This window comes from Caloenas nicobarica, chromosome 10, assembly GCF_036013445.1.
Source record: "Caloenas nicobarica isolate bCalNic1 chromosome 10, bCalNic1.hap1, whole genome shotgun sequence".
NCBI classification, from domain to species: Eukaryota; Metazoa; Chordata; class Aves; order Columbiformes; family Columbidae; genus Caloenas; species Caloenas nicobarica.
In genome coordinates, this window is record NC_088254.1 from 20,060,857 (window position 1) to 20,078,545 (window position 17,689).

A 17,689-nucleotide genomic window follows, 5' to 3' on the forward strand; every position below is an offset into this window, starting at 1 on the left:
AACCATAATGCACTAAACTGACAATATAGCCATTGTAAACTGGAAATCCACCCACGTCAAAGGATTGTTCAGCACTGAAAAAAAAAGATAGTTAATGAATAGTTACAAAAAGGGAACCTAATGAGAGCCCTTGTAACTCCCAGTTCAAACACTGCATGAGAAGGCACAAGGAATACAAAAATGCCTCCATTCACATTCTTTGGCAGCAACATGCAAGCCAGTGGGGATATCCAGAAGGAAATAAACTCACAAATTGTCAAGGCAGCAGCTGCATTCATCAGCTTAAAGAAGATTTACTCACTGAAAAACTCCAAATTTAAGACCAAGCTATGATTTTTCAACTGGAATGCTATTTCCACCTTAGGATACTGATATGAAAGCTTGAACTCTAGCAAAGTTGCTGACAGATGTCTAATTGCTTTGAAAGCAAATGCCTCAGGAGAATATTAGGTATTAAACCAGAATGAATTTACAGTAAGTGCTGAGATATGTCAGGGACTTCATCAACTCCTGATCTACAAAGGACAAGCAGAGAAAGAGAGAGGAATAAGAATTAATGAAGCCAGGGCAGGGCTGCTGTTGGGCGGCTGGAGGAACATACAGGAGAGACCAGTGCAAAGAACCCCTGTGTTGAGGCTTAATTAAGAGGACAGTAGAAGGTCCAGATTTACCACAATAGAGGACAGGCTGTTGAGGTTTGAATGGGATAATGAACCACTGCTTATGCCTTAGCTGAGGGCTGCTGGGTAGGCAGGGATGCATTCAGACCACGTGTCACTTTAAAAAATATAACTTTTCTAACCACTAAGAGATAGATGTTAGTCTTTTTTGTAAGAAGAGACTTGCTTTTTCCAGCAGAAGGTCATAGCATCCCTTCGGCCAATCCTGAACGTACTCCAAAATTTAGAAAGCTGATCTGTTGGAGGGAAATACACTTCAAGATGACTGTCATAACTAAGCTGAAGGCAAGATGGTTTTTTTTTTCTTTATTAATCATTCTGCAGTCATCTGATATTTAAAGATACTGGTTTGTCCCCAATTTGCTGAAAGTTGCTGAAGCCAAGGATAACACTATGGCTAAAGCTCCAATATTCAGAGATAGAGTCATGCTTTACTGACTTCAGAGTTCAAGTATTTCAAGGCGTTAGGACAGGGTAGAGTGTTTTTTCCCCCAGGGGTCTTATTTCTTGCCTCTATGAAAGTCAGAAAGAAAGCAAGACAAGTTCCTATTAATAACATTCTAACACAGCATCCGAGATGAAGGACAAATGTCCTGTAATTGCTCCCTTCCTGAGACCTTAATAGTATACACGTGTGTGCTCTGAAAGTCGGTGCTCCACACACCTTAACATCAGGCTTTTTATGAAAAGCAGCATGCAATGTGCTTTCATAAACACCAGGTCAACTTTCACCATGGCATCATGCTAAAGAAAGAGATTTCTGTCTTTTCACTGATAAGATCTAATTAGCCCAAAGCTAACTGTAAGCTGTTTTTCAAGCTTCCTTGTTATTTTCTTTTCTTTATTTTTTTTTTTTTTTGCCTTCTTTTTGAACCCCAGATCTGTAAAGAGAACATATCTGGTCTTGCTTACAACAATCTTTCATTTAGAAACTTTTGTGAAATGACTGATTTGTTTAATTTAGCCAAGAAAAAAAATGCATACCCTTCTGATTCAGTATGTGAAGAAACAATAAATTACAGCAGAAAATGCTCATGGCTGATGTGACAGTATCTTAGAAGGAAAAGAAAGAAGCAATCTTTGCAAACTGCCTACAGCTGTGCTTTCAAATGGCATGACTCTAAGGAACAAGACCTGACCAGTACATCCAGCATGTCTCACTTCATAATTAAGCTTGACTTCGCTATTCTGAAAAGCTCCATTGTGTGCAGAGAGTTCAGAGATTAAGAACTGAATGCATGAATATTCTGGGTAGTGACAGTGCCCCTAAGTACTTGTGCAATGCAGCCCAGGTGGATGTTAATGAGGAGATGTCATTTAATTCATTATACCGATCAGGCGGAATTTACTTCTCACAAGCTTTCAAACTGGATTTCAAGAACAGGATCAAGCAGAGATGTGAAATGATATGGTATTGCCTACAGGGTGCCATATTATAGCATGACACCTGCAGCATGCGTGCAGTGCTTTGATTTGTGGCAGGTACAAAGTGAAAATACTCCATAGCTTATTCCACCTGAAAAACTGCAAGGAAATGATGCTTATGTAAAAGGCATAATCAAGCTAATTTTAAATACGCCAGATAGTAAGGGACAACACAAAGTCAGGCTGACTGCTCGAGAATTTACCCTGCTTCTCAGCAGCGTGTGCTGCTGCCGCTGAGCGATGCTTTTATGGGCTACATGAGCTCCAGTCCCACACTGACTCCTGTCACAGGTATTAGCCTGAAAGAATATCTTGGGAACGGAAACTCTACTGAAAGCATATTTTAGTGATTCATCAGTTAATGACCAATGCTACCTAAATGCAATTTATTTTAAAAAAGTAATTAAACTCAAGACTCCCTTAGGATTACTTACCTTCAGCAAGAGGCTGCTTATCTCTCTCATCTCAGTCCTGCCTGAGCATTTTCTAGACAGGGAGCTGCTCAGCTTTGAAATGTATGATGCTGAACTAACGCGGCATTTCATCTCTTTGCACAGTCAAACAAGGGATCACCAGCAGGCTGATACTAATTGCTCTTTAAAGATGTTCTGGAATATTGTCACCTTAATGCCTCAGTCATCATAAATCTCAAAAGGTTGTTGGAAAGACTGCAAAATGATTGCAGTCACTGCTAGTGATACATATTGCGTGCTGTAAGGATTCAAGGGGCAAAGACATATTCAGATGAGTAGTACAAACTTTAAATGGTGAATTACCCACTGTTCATATTTTTAAAAACACACTGTAACATCTCAGAGTAACTCAGAGTAAATGAATGACGATATTTAAATAGGCTTGTCTTTCACGCTTTCTTCTTTTTCATGGAAAAAAAAAAAGACTAAAATAGTCATGGTGGAATTCCATTTCCAATCCACTGATCTTGGTGGGAGGCTTTAATTCTCCATCCAAAAAAATGCACTTCATGAACTAGGCATTTAAATAAAAAATATCAAAAAGGAAAAGTTATTCTTTCAGTTAATAAGATCACTGGAGGCTGTGACAGAACATGCTCTACTTCAAACAAAACACTGATGAATATGATCATTTTGCAGCACATTCTCCTTTACTAAGGAACCACCAAAACAATTTGTACTATGGATGTTCCCAGAAACTCCAGCAAAGATGAGCTGTGCAAATTGTTGTGCAAACAAGGAGCAGCCATTGCCTCAAAGGCATGAGCAGGACTTGGTTTCTGTAGCTTACTGTCCCCAGGGGGATGACAAGGCCATCTCGCCCTGCAGTCAGCATCTCTTCACTTTCCATGCCAAGGTTTCCAACTACAGCTGAATCGATCAGGGCTGGTAGTTAGCATACATCTAGACAGAGGCTCAACCTTGTTTTAGTGCCATTACACAATATTTACACCTCTGACCATGGTTAAATGTTTCACAGAGAGGGGCACAAGGGTGGGATTCACCTTACTGAACTAGGTCTGTTCACATCCTCTTTGCAGTCAGCAGAGATCACCACATCAAAGGGCAGTCCAGCCTTTGCTAAGGAAAGGAGATAAAACTACTACCTGATCACATGCCAGAGGAACAAACCATGGGGAACCACAACTAGTAGTACAACTTGGAGCAGTCCATAAGGGCAGCAGGTAGGTGTAGGACACTGATGCTCTGGTTTCTTGTCATGCCCAGGACCAGAGAAGCAGAGGGTTTGAATACTAAAGCTTGTTGAGTCCTCTCCTGTCATATCCAGCTCTACCACCTTCTGGAGAACAACTGATTTGCATCGGTGAGGCCTGTAGACAATCTTCCAACATCAGTTTCTAGCTGTGGTGCTGAATGGACACGAGGAGCCATCAACTGTGAAGTCATTTGCTGAGCCAAAGTGAGTAAGAGGCAGAAAAGGGTCTGTCAGCTGTGATGTGTGACTGCAGTTTTAAGTGACCATCCCTCCTGTGCAGTTTCTCTCATTTCAACAAGAAAAGTTATTTTCTCCAAGGTAGAAGAGGATGAATTTAGTTATGACCTTTATGAAGAATTAACAAGTTGTCCAGAGTTTATCATAAACAGATGGCAGGTCAAGCCATGAATTTGGAATGAATGTGAGAACAAAGGACAGTTTGCTTCTATATTTATAACAGCTTTGGATATACCTCTCAAACCACAGCTGTCCTCGATTTACTCTTCTTATCATGTAATGTGAATTAATCATTAAAAGTGAGGCCTATAGAGGATTTTGTTCATGTTCCCAAACATTTGGAACTTGGAAAACATGCCTTCCTGGCACTGGAAGATTGTAGAGTATTTTTTTTTTAATTAAAAAAACCAAAAACCAAACCAAAACAACAACAAAAAACCAACCAAAAACCAACCAAAACCACAACAATCAAAAAAACCCCAACAAAAAACCAAAACCCAACCCAAACATGTCTTTTTGGTGTATTATAAGTCTAGAGGTTTTATCTCTTAGAGAATACAATCTACGGTAATCCTGGCAAAACAATTAATTTGCAATTACAAAATCCTTGTTACCACCCACTGTGATGAATGACTGCTGATGTTCAGTATGAAACACCTCAATGTCTGGCACAAACCCAGTATTTTTCTTACAGGAAATTAGATTTTTTTTCCTCCCTGTTGTTAGTATCCTCTTGGGATGAGAACCTACAGCCTGTGTTTCATAGGCTGAGCAAATAGTGTAAAGAAGTTGGCAACTATTGATGTCCAAGGAGGGCAGGTGGCTATAGGTGATTTTTCAGATGTGCTATATCACTGCTGACACTATTTTGCAGCAAGAATATTGTTTAACATCACACTTTGCCAAGCTGATCCTTACTAGCGCTTTCCAGTTTCTGGAGTGTACGATCTTTCTGAATCCAGTGGAAGTCGTGCCAGGTGGTCATAGGAGATGTAAAGTGGTAGAAAAAGACTTCTCCTCTACTTTCTCTCCTGGCTGAAGCCTGGTTTGATATGTCATAAATTTCTGTTTTCACCTGAGAGCATGAATCTGTGATCGTTCCTACGCAAAACCCAAAGATCTTGCACAATCTGTCAGGTCAGATTCTGACCTGCATGGCATTGGCATAAGCCTGCATTAACTTAAGTGGCCGAATTAATCTGGATTTACACTAACGTAAGAGAGACCGATATCTGACCCACTGTGCTGAGTGAGATCCGTGGCTTGTGGCCAGCGGGTTGTAGGGAAGAATGAAAGACAGTTACCCTGGATTTACATTGGGTTATCCAATATTAATACAGGCCTTAGTATTTACAGAGCACCTCCTGTAACTGCAAAGAAAAAATATGGCAAAGCCAATATACTACAAGGCTTCTATGCATCTTTCTTCTTCTAAAGATCTTTTCATCGGGCTATGTAATATAATAGGTTAATGAGCTAAATTGTTGGCTGAGGGACCCAAGTCGCATGTTTAAACTTCTGCCCACGAAGCTGAAAATGCACCCTTGTGGAAGTCAGCACTAAGGATGCATCTTGCTTGTAATTATACCTCTACATTTGCACCTTAGTGCTTTCCCTGCTGCATTATTATTAGAGCAGAAGGGGAGAGAGCTGAGGACGTGTTTGGTGGCACAACCACCAAACAACCACTGGGGAGACCTTATTGTGGCCTTTCTTTACTTAAAAGGGGCCGACAATAAAGATGGGGACAGACTTTTCAGCAGGGCCTGTTGTGGTACGACAAGGCGTGATGGTTTTAAACTAAAGGAGGGGAGATTCAGACATGAGGAAGAAATTTTTTACCCTGAGGGTGGTGAGAGCCTGGCCCAGGTTGGCCAGAGAGGTGGTGGATGAACCATCCCTGGAGACATCCCAGGCCAGGCTGGACGGGGCTCTGAGCAACCTGAGCTGGTGAAGATGTCTCTGCTCATGGCAGGGCTTGGATGGGACGAGCTTTGAAGGTCCTTTCCAACCCAAACTATTCTATGGTTCTGTGATTTTTTTGGACAGATGTTTTCCAAAGTGTGAGTGCAGCCGAAAGCAGGCGAATGGTACAGACCCTCCCAGAGAGCCACGTGCATAAAGACACATTCTCTTCACTAGCTGCCTGCATTCTTCACAAGAATGTAATCCTTGACATAAAGTTTGTCAGCAAAATGCAATTCATCATGAAAGAATGAACTACTGTCTTGCTAAAGCATCAAGAAACATATTTTCAGCAGCCAAGGAGTCTGAGGCAAGTGTTGGGAAACTGAGAAACTTATGTTTGTTCTTTTCAGCTACAACAAAAATGTAAAAACGCTTCCAGTGTTTGAACATTTAACAGCTCAGATTTCAAACAAGGAGGAACTATTTCAAAGTAGAAAGAGTGTATGAGATGTTTGTTTCTTTAACTGAATGCAAACTGGATGTGGAATTTCCTTTTGGAAGAAACGATTGAATGGGATGTGGCTGGATTCCCATTTGTATATTGCATCATATATAGAAAAGGATGATATAATGAATTGTAATTCTGAAGAATCCAGGCAACAATAAAAAATGATTTCAGGTTAACATCTTCAGTGGGTCTCTTATCTTTCTACTAGGTTCAAAGACTCTCGGGCCAGGAACAGAGTTGTTATGCGACTCACAATAACAATGCTGCATTGGTGCTAAGTGTTAAAAATAATACTTACATCCCTTTAAGATAAGGGGTTTAAAAGAGAAGTTGCAGTAGCGCAGCAAAGTTGCAAGTTGAATAGCAGTGGTAATGAAGGTTACACATGGTTACCAGCACCAGAACAATACTGCCTCTTTAGATTACAGTACACAGTCTCAAGCACTGACTAACAAAGGTAACCTCAAAGACATTAGAATAACTTTACAGACCTGGTCCTATGTGCTTGCAAAGTGAACTAGATGTATCAGTTCCTCATGCAACACTTGAAATATGTTGCAAATATACTGGGAACATACAAATATCACAGCCAAGAGTGCTTGCTGAATCTGCTCAATTAGCATCAAACGCCTTCCACAGCCGTAATACACAGTAAGGACCACCTGCAAATAAACTTGACAGAAAATGGAATAAAATTCCTCTTCTTCAGAGTGTGGACAGAGCTGCAGAGCCATTACTAAGGCCAGTGGACGAGGTTTTGGCTGGTAGGTGCAGGTTAAAGATCAGCACGGCCATGTCTCCAGCCCTTACCTCTGCTATGCAGAAGTGGATCCAGGGTCTGAGAACATAAAACCACAACTCATCTGGCATAGATCTGGAGATTTTACATCTGCCCACTCTTGCACCTTCTGAATGCAATGGGATCCAAGACCTTATACAGGATAACCACATCTATTGCTGTCAGACTCAAGGGGAGTTATGCATATAGGTCTGGGAGATCCTTAGGGAAGTGATCCATCTTCTCATGCAGAGCCCATGTATTCTATAAATACTACTACTAATAATATAAAAATAACAGTCTGTCATTACCACCCAAACAGCCTGTTCTATTTACAAGCTGTATCTAGACTTGACTTTTTAAATGAGGTTTTGCCTCTTTCTTACATTACTTCCTGGTATCTTTAAAAGATCTTGTTTGGGGAAATTAAGGATTGGAGGCCAAGGCATCATGCAAGCTGTTTGCACATAAAGCATCAAAGCCCCTTATTGTAATATCTGATTATTACTACTGTTAGATCAATCTTGCTTCCCTGATGATTCTTAATAAGTAACAAATACACCACGCATTAATTGCAAAAAGTTGTTGCTTGTTCTGAGATCACTTTGTATTAAGAGAAAAAGTTTGCATCTTAGTCAGCACAAAGCTCTCGCATAGTGATATTTACAGCACCAGCAATGGATGTTTCACAATAGAATTTTGCCCTGAAAGTATGAATTTTGAAGAGTTCACTACAATCTAACTGCCGCAAACTTTGTGTCTCCTTAAAGAAGGCACTGTTTTAAGCCAGACAACACGGAAGAGGAGTTTGCTGATAGCTGTCAAGGCTCTCCTCCTAAGTCTAAGCCCTGCACTAAAGCTTCTGGATCCTCATGATGAAAATCCCTCGCCCAGGATTTGCAAAGAATGGAATTCCACACCAAACATTTCTGCTATCTGGGTTTCTGGGACAACACCTTTTCTTCAAAGAACTATATCTACCCATGTCCTTTTCCAGCAATCCAGTTTTGCCTTTTGTTTATCCCTCTACTCACAGAATAAGAATCTAATTCTGTGATCTAAGTGTCCAGTCAGAATTAACCAATATGTCTAGAATTTTAAATGCTCATTATAAACCAAATCTAAGTCCAAGAACATCCTGCTGGACTCACACAGGGTGAAATTCCAGGGAAGCAGAGAGCTGGCACAGAAGCAGGTCACTTCAGCGGCACATGAGCTTTTGTGCCCTTCTGCACAGGGAGGATCCTGATCCTGAGTTCAGAATTGCAAATAACAAGTGATTTTGCACTGATCCTGTCCTGCTCACATGCAGAGACTAAATCCATCAACAACACTATTCACTGTGACCCATGTGTGATTGCAGCCTTTCTAGCAGTGAGCCAACATCTTTATCAGATTGGAACCATTCATACAATAGTGAACTTCCAGTCCGTGTAATCAGTGAATACACAATTATTTCATATTCCTCCCTGTGAAGAGAATCTGGGTCAATTTGCATGCCAAAATGTTTTAAAATTCCACAAATAAATAAATACTGTTATTTCACCTGTTAACACACAGGAACTGTTTGTTTTGGCCAGCTTGCATGGACTGTGTGTGCCAGGTTATGAAAAAAATAATGTTCAATGCTCTAAACATTCTGTGACACAAATTCCTGGCTCAGCATAAATACAGACCTTTTGTATGTGGCAGGTTCTTAATGCATTCTCCAGCAGTGACACTATTAAATTCATGTATCCATGACAGAGTATATCTATAAATATTTGTAATTCCTAAACACAATGTAAAAAAAATGCAATCACAGATAAGCCAATTTGCCCATCATGGGCCTCTGTTTCACTGGATTTTGCTTGCAGGAGTTTGGGTTTTTGGAAAGCAAAATGCAACTACTGTATTCCAGTGGTTTCTGCACATGCCGTACATTCCAGAACACAAAGTAGGTTTCTGTTTAAAGAATAGTACGTTACAAAGATAAGATAAAACCAAACTGGAATATAATATTCCTGGGAAATTCTAGTTCTTTATGCAAAGATCAAGTCAGTAATGTAAAAGATGCTTTATGTGCAACACTGGCAAAGGCTGGGTTTCTCACGCTGTCGGGCCTTCTTCCCAAGCAAAACTACCTGTTACTTTAAGATCAGAATGCAAATACAGAGCAGACCCTGCTCTGGTTCAATCCACTGCATTTGGGAATTAATTCCACTGATGTCACTGGAGAAGCTAAGTTCAGACAGGCCTAAGTGAAGGTAAAATCCAGCCCTGAGGAAGGGACTGATGGTTTTGGCTCTGCCTTTGAATTCATGGCTTTCTTTCATTTCAGGTGGTTGGAATACATGTAGGACTAAACGAAGCTGTGCAGGTCTCAGACAAGCATGAAATTCAGCTGCACAGCTCTAGTCTTGCATCTGTGGTAATAAAATAGCGTATGGTCTGACTCTGCATGTGGGATCTGCACGAGGCAAAGGAACAGAATTCAGCTGTGAGTGCTCTCAGTTACCTTCTGTTTCTGTGTGAGTCTGCTAGGACTTCCCTGCACTCCCTCCCGTAGTATTCAGTTTAAAAACAGTTATCCCAAACCTTCAGATTTATCACCTGTGGGATAAGAAGACTAAGGTTCAACACTCTTCTCAGCTCCATATCGATGCTTTGAGGGAGGCAAAACTTTCACCACAGCCCCCTTACGGGATTTCCCCTTTTCTCAGTGAGTAGGTTCCTAACTCAAAGTATAAATTTTTAGCATATTTATGCTCAAGGAAACCAGCTTCTGCTATTTTCTTTTTAGCTTGCCCAGGCTGGGTATGGGACATCTCCTTAGTTCCTTGCACTCCTGGAAGATACTGCTAATGAACTCCTTTCTGTAGAATTCAATCTGCTAGCCAGAACTGTTCAGAGTTTGCTTTTTGAAATAAGGAAAGCAGTTTCAGCATTGCTTATAAAGCAGCTTTTTGACAAGAGTCCACCTGCAGTGGGGATCTTGTGTAGGTCTTTTGCTTTTGGCTGGTTAAGCTGTCAATTAATATTCATTTCTATCCTGTTTGGAATGCCCTTCTCTAAAATTGCTGGGTCATATCCATAAGCCTGCGTTGCAACGTTTGGGTCATAAATGGCATAAGGGGAAAGTGTAAAACCCTGTAAAAACTCCAGTCAAAACCAGCTAAGCCCTTCCTTTCCAAATATTTAAACTGCAAATTAACACAGACAGCAGACGGAGGCATAGCACTCTGAACATCTTTGCACTTGGGAAGAAAATACCATGCAGAGTTCACTGTTACCTTAGACCAATCTCCTGTTTTCCATTCGTAACAGCCTGTGTGATCCTCACACTCTTCCTCATCTCTCGGCCTGGTGGCTGCATCACATTTTCCTTGAGAATTTGTGCACGTTACTGTTCTTTTCTGAATCCCCTTGCCACAATCTGCTGAGCACTGCAAAACAACAGGTATTTGTTTTCTGTTACATGATGCCTAGAAATGATAACTTCTGTCTTGGTAACAGAGCTAAAAGGAAAAGCGGGTTTTATGAACACAGAGAAAAACTGATAACCCTAAGATTTTCTCCCAATAATCTAAGCCCCTTTCAAACATAAAAGAGTAATTTGAAAAGCATGATATCTGCTTGTAAAATATTTTACTTACCAAAAATGGCAATTCTGAAAATCAACCTTCTTTGAAAATACCGGCTGGCATTTTGCTAGAATTGGTGTTACAGAGAAAAAACCCACTAAATCTCGCGTTTAAGAGCTCATCATTCATACTGAAAAATGACACACTGAGATTTACGACACAGAACCGCCGCGTGCCTTGACGTATCATGGGAGTAAAATGATGGTGATTAATGCATTTTGGAATCCAGTAGCACGAGACCACAAAGACATTTCTGCAGTAGATTGTACATACCATGGCAAAGTCACAGCTCTCACACGTGTTCTCACGTGAAACACATACACAACCCTCACTCTTTGTTTTGCCATATCCTCATCACTACGTTAGTTCTGCAGAACTTCAAATGTACAAAGGGGGTGGCTCAGGACTATTCAGTGAGCTATAGTGTTGTGATCAGCTTCCAAGCATGGCCAGCAAGATAGCCAGAGAAATCAGCAGGGCTGACAGACAGACTTTTCAACAACAAAAGCAAAAGCAGGGACTGTTTGCAGTCCTCCGAGAAAGCAGCAGGCTACTAGAGCTGCCAGAATCAGTTGCTGAAGGAAGATGCGATTCAAGTGTTTGGGGAACTCTAACAAAAGTCCATGCGAGTGAGCGCAAATTGTCCACAAATATTTTTGTGCTTGGGCACTATGAAGGTGGCTTCTAAAGAGCAGGGATATCTGGTCACCCATTTGTTACCTCTGCCAATGGCTGGCTGGAGATTCTGTTTTACTGGAGAATTTGTCTTGATTTCATTGACTGTACTGGGTGGGAAAAGAACACTGGCATGAACCGAAACTGAGAATTTCTGTTTTAAATAACCAGTTCAGTAACAGAGAGATCTGCCGATGCTGTCACAGCCATCACAGTGCGTGTCGCTACAAAACAGCACAGCCCGTCTCTGCTCTTCATTTTCATGCCACTGCAGTGGTTAAGAGTGAGAAATTTCCTTGAAGAGCCACTGGGGACAGGTGGGTGGAAAAATGATATATGTACCAGCTGAGATAAAAACTAACCCCCTCTAGCATGTCAAGTTCTCCCCTTCAGGGGATCAGCATGGAAAAGACAGTTGATTTGACACTGAATAAATAGTGAAGATATGAGATATTCTGTGAGGTCTTTTGAACATATTCCAAGAGGCTTCTCCATCCAGGGGGTCTATGCTGGAAACAAGCGTCAGCTTGATAGAAATTACATCAAATGGACAAATCTCAGCATGCCTGTCTAACCGTCTTAAAAATACAATCCAGGCAGTTCTGACCTGCTGGCCTTGCTAAGGACATGAATGGCAAGCGTTTATGAGCTGGCAAGCAAACAGACATGCCTTTAAATACTTCAGAGCACTACAAAGTGACTTCTTGAATATCTGGGAAACCTTCCACTTAATTTACTATGTGCTGCTCATGGCGTGACCTCCTTATGGATGCAACATCTTTGTAACAAGCACAATTATATAGTTCTGCTAGATACAGGGATGAATTTTTCCAGGCTTTGCAGAATTCCAGAAACTGCTTTGCTGGACTCCTCAGAGCGCAAGACTTGCCAGAGATCCCAGGCTGGAGCTCCCTAAATGGTACCTTAAAGCCACGAACTTGCCCCAAGGTGTATAGACTCTCCCAACTAAATATCGTTTTGCTCAGTCCTTAGAGTGGACTCCTCAGGGTTGCACTCGTTCATCTCAAACTACAAAGCACAATATATAAAAATCTTTCAAATGATTCAATTTACTCAAAGTAAATCAAACTGAAATGGGAATATTTTTCGCAGTAGGAGAAATCTCTAGGTGGGTTTTACAAGCAAGTCTGGGAAAAACACCAACTGTTTGTTCTTCCCACAGCTTTTAAGTCATTCACAGATTAATACTGCATATACTTTCCTAGACAAAACAGCATTTGCAAAAGGTTTCCAACAGATCTTTGGTGGTCACATATAAATCACCCTCTTTAAGAGTTTTTTTTCTTTCCTCAAGTCCTCTGTTTTCATGAGGAATTTCTTCACATACAGATTTTATAGAGATTCCACAACAGAGCAGCCTACAAATTAATATGCACAGTCCCTGAGTGTCCAGCTGAGATCACTAGGCCTTATTTTACTAAAAAAATACTTAGTCAAATCCCACGAGGTTTTGTAAAGAAGCAACACATCTTTGCAGTTAAGACACAGCTCCTTTATATGAAGGAAATACATATTTTTTTCTACTCTACTTCCCTAACGGTAGAAACATTCACCTTTTTGTGAGAGTCTCTATTTTTGTCATTAAAAATGGGTTGAGCAGCACTTCGTCCAAAATAATCTCAAGTGTCTGGCAATAAAAGGGGAACTTATTTTTCTCCACAATGAAGATTGCATTGGAATTTGCTTTGAAAACACACATTTTTGACTGGGGACCAGACATCAATGTGGTCAACTGTTTTTTTGTTTCATAACCAAAAAGTTCAAAAACATACAGGAGAAAATTGTTTTATAAAATGATACCACTACCGTGATATTTACTCCATAACATCAGATTAAAATGTTAAGGATTAAAGTGATTACCACTGAAGAAAGTCGTAGTTATGAGAAGTGTTCAAATTGGCAGAGCATCAAATGTGTCCTGGAGTCAACTGTGCTACATAACAGCAGAAATGTGCCAGAACAAGGATGGATTTAAAATCACGAGTGGGCAATTACAGACACAACAAAAGGTAAATACATTTATCAAAGGAAAAGTAAACCAGTTATTGAAAAAATTATCTAAAAAACTATGTATTTGCAAATGAGTTACGTGATCAGAACCAGGGAAGATTAGCACTCTGTAAAAAGTCTTCTGTAACCTGACTTCATAAAAAGGAGAGAGAAGTACCTCGGACTGTTAACAAAAGACTCACATAAAAATTCCCCATGTAAAACAGGTAGGAACTGATCCGTAAGAATATTCTCAGCTATAAACAATTCAGCTGGTTCAGCTCTAAGAAATAAAGAGGGCATCATCTGAAAGGGTTACTTCTATAACACACAAAAGACCTATCAGACAACTTATTAAAACTTTGGTGTGTTTCTCCACATCTTTTGAAATTAAAGAACTCAGGAAGAGAATGAATCTCATGCATTAGGGAACAGATAGTGTCCTACTGAAAGGAAGTGCTACTCTTGCTTAACTATCATCTCACTTGCCGAACAAAGATTTCCTGTTCAAAAGGCGGACAATGGAATCACATTGTGTTTGCTAACAGACGCTGTTCCTCAGTTCAAGATCCCTTGTATCCTGAGCTTCTGTGACTTTTAAGCACATTTCTAACAATAACATTTTGCAAAAGCTCTTTGACAATGTTTTAAACAGGAGCACACTGTTTCAAAATAGAGATGAACAACAAGGGAAGATCCTTCCCAGTGAAATGACAAGGCTGGATAAGGCTTAAAGATTGTACATTCTCTGTAACATGCAGATACTTGATAAATCTGGTATTTGTTTCATACTGCACTTACATGGAGCCAGAAGCCCTGGTGGGTTACTACACGTCTGGCCGCAGGTCAGTGAAATGGTTTTGCTTACCGGTCAGAATTTTCAGACGGAAAGATATACCTACTATAGCATGATAACTAAAACTTGCCTTAATAACTCATGCGGTATGGAATACAAACCTCAGCTCCAAACCGATCATCTCAACAAATGACAGTCCTGCCCAGTGCCCCAATACTGTGAACCGCTGAGCGTGCTGACCGTGAGAACACACTTAATTTTAAGCACTTAAGCTGGATTAGAGCCAGTGTATCCAGAGTTGTGTGCAGTCTGGCTCCTTCCTTGAAACAAATTCCTACCTTTGACCACTCTGATGCTTCCCAGATAGAAAGGCAGTCCCGTCCTTCACAGCTTTGCACTGTTGCTGGTTTGTTGCCGAGGCAGTAGAGGTCTCTTGTGTTAACGTAGGTGCCATTTTGCAACTGATAAACACAGGTCACTTCCCGGTGCTGGAGACCTTTCTCACAAGTAGCAGAGCAGGGACTCCAATGACCAGTCACCCACCTGGGAAGGAGCCAGAGATAGAATGTTAAAAAACTGGTGGGATAAAACGCAATGCTTCACTTAAAAACAGAGAGAAATGGGCAGCTCTTCCTAGATTTGTGGGTTCTTTGATGGTGCTGCGTTGCTGTCACACTGAGATCCCCCAACCTTTGGGAGCTCAAGTGTGTAAAGCAGAAAAGCGTTGGTATGTAAATTAATATCCACTCCTGTCTCCATGCTAGACAGAAACACAAACTCTGCATAGCACCCTTTAACCCCCAGATTCTACAGTGAGGCTGTGTTTTTCCCCCAGATAAAGCCAGACTTGTCTGCAGACCATCGTGCCCCACAAATAATGTTGCCTTTGAGAGGTACCTGGGAAAACCACTGCTACATCTGCATGCACGTCTTTGCTGAGCCGTGGAGCTGTGCCGAGAACCTGGACTTACTGGGTACAAACTAGGATGGTGCTACAGCTCAACACGGCTTTTCTGTATCCATTACCAGAATCAGATTCTCTAGCCCTATGTTATAGGACCTCAAAGCATACAAATTCTCTACAACTCAGACCATTACAATGCAAAGACAAGTCCTGCTTCACTTTCAGTTTACCCTCTCACAGCCGCTGGTGAGATTTCACTTTTCATAGTTGGGCTTGTCAGGATGTTTAATTGGGATCTCATCTGTTGGAAGTTCATGGTTTAGGGGCCACAAAAATGGAGAATAACTGGCCATGTTCATTCTTAGAAAATGTGAATTGCACTTAACTGCCAAGGCTCAAGAAGTACTTAAAAAGATAAGATTTTCCCTATGGAAAGGATCCTATGAGATTGTTTCAAAGCTGCTGTGGCTCACAAGGATGTGCCATAACCCAGTCTGGGTGGGGTTAGGGGGTATTTCTCTATACCCATCATTTCGCTGAGCCTTTGGGATTCCTTTACTTTGTAAGCACATTTCAGTTGCCATTTCCTTCCCCTTTGATCAAAGTGTGCTGGGAACAAATACATGGCCTTTTGTGCGTGTGTGTGTGTGTTGTTTGCTTTGCTATGTCTTTAAAGGCTTTTGGCAAACACCCAGCACAAAGTTGTGAGGTGCTGGGGTTCCTCCCAGGGAATGAAGGCGTTGCTGCTCTGAGCGGTCACCAGCCGTGGGTACGCATGGGAAATGAGGAATCCTCACCCCTCCGTCTTCCAGCTCAGTGTAATGCCAACTGAAAGGCTCCCACCGATTCCAGCAAGTGCTGGAAGCATCGCTGTGGTTAGAGCTGGGCTACAAAGCGACGAATAAAATGTCTAAGAAGAATCTGAATTAGGAGGTATGTAGGGCAGGAGGATTTTTTTTCCTAAAAACAAGCAGCATCGATCTTTACACTTCCTGCAATCTGTCAATGTTCTCTGTAATTACAGGAATTCCTGTATGAAGTGAAAGGCTGGAACAATAACCACGCACCGGAAAGCTATCATGCCTTTCTCACCAGGTAATTGACCTTCCAGCCTGTTATTTAGGACTGTCATCTAGATGAGTATCCTCATACCATGAATCTTTTACTTGTCACTCAATCCTGGGTTGTCTATTACGATAAGTGGCTCAAATAAGAATTCTGAAAACCAAGTCTGCTCAGAAACACTATTTCATTTTCCTGAAGGCTCCTGTAGTCCAGGTAGAGCACCGTATGTACCAGCTTATAAACCACATTTGTTTTGAAGTTGCCGCGTAACTCCTCCTCAATCAATCAAACAACTGTTTCCCATCTTCCCATTCCTGAATGGGGAAAAATCAGTTCAGCGCAGTTTGTAGAAACATCTTCACTTGGTGTGATTGTCCTGAATTCATTTGCCAAATGCTGTGACTGATGACCCGGTGTGACAGCACTGATGACCGCGTTGACAGTGACGGCAGAAGCCATTTGGTTTGGGCAGGGTGGGGTTGGGCAGGCTGGCCACCTGTCTCTTGTGGAGCAGGGCCCCACTCAGATGTTTCTGTGCATTAAAGCAGTTGATACATCTGCGAATTTGCGTTGGCTAAAACAGCTGGCAAGACACCAAACGTGTTTCTCCAGACAGCAGTTTTGGTGCATCTCTGTGGCCGAGTGCTTGGTATTTTGCTTACGGAATGGGAAAATGCCAGCTGGGTAATTGAATACTAGAGCTGAAAGACTGACAAAAATAGCTTTGAAGTGCAGAAACCAGTGTTCATGAAAATTAATAGCCAGGATCCCTAGATATCAGCCCTGTCACAGCAAATGCGGAGCGAGTTATCTATCTGGGTGAAGGAACCACTCAGCAAGGGCACGGAGGGGGATGAGTGACTTTGCTTTATGAGCTGAATGTGAGTCACAGTTTCTGTACAGGCTCCACTGAACTAATACTCACTTCAGCACTGTGCTCTCGCTGTGATCTACAGCCACTGGCAGAAGAAAAAGGGAAAGGGACTGAAAGCAAAGGAGAGAGATAAAAATGCATTCTTGGCAGAGACTGTCTGTGAGCTTGCATTTAGGATGGGCAGCACGCAGTGTGCCAACTATTTCCAAGATGCCTTAAGAAGTAAGGGTATGACTTCCCTTTCAGGAAGGAAAATTCCTTTTTGTTGTTGTTGCTTTTGTGGAGGGGAGAAATCACCTCGTTTCTACCCTGTTCAGTGGTCTCTAGTTAGCGCCACTCTAGCACAGAGTGTAACTGGAAAACTGGCACAGAAAAAACAAATATTATCATAATCATGAGAGGAACGATTGCACAGGGCATGAGTGAAAACCCAGGGAATCAATACAAAGCTGTGCCTGTGGTGAAAACACAACCTTCAGCTTTTTTGTGGCAGCTGCATGGCCAGTTTCAGCTACCG

At 41.5% G+C, this 17,689-nt stretch overlaps 1 protein-coding gene across 2 annotated transcripts in view; it reads right to left on the reverse strand.

Annotated features, from left to right (window-relative positions):
- Positions 1-17,689, reverse strand: part of ADAMTS17 (ADAM metallopeptidase with thrombospondin type 1 motif 17) — a 183,542-nt gene that overhangs the window by 11,415 nt on the left and 154,438 nt on the right. For both annotated transcript variants that reach the window (XM_065641941.1, XM_065641942.1), the window contains 2 exons: positions 14,668-14,872; positions 10,498-10,650 (listed from right to left, as the gene is read on the reverse strand). In XM_065641941.1, the coding sequence (XP_065498013.1) occupies positions 10,498-10,650; positions 14,668-14,872 (358 nt within the window). The remainder of the gene's footprint in view (positions 1-10,497; positions 10,651-14,667; positions 14,873-17,689) is intronic.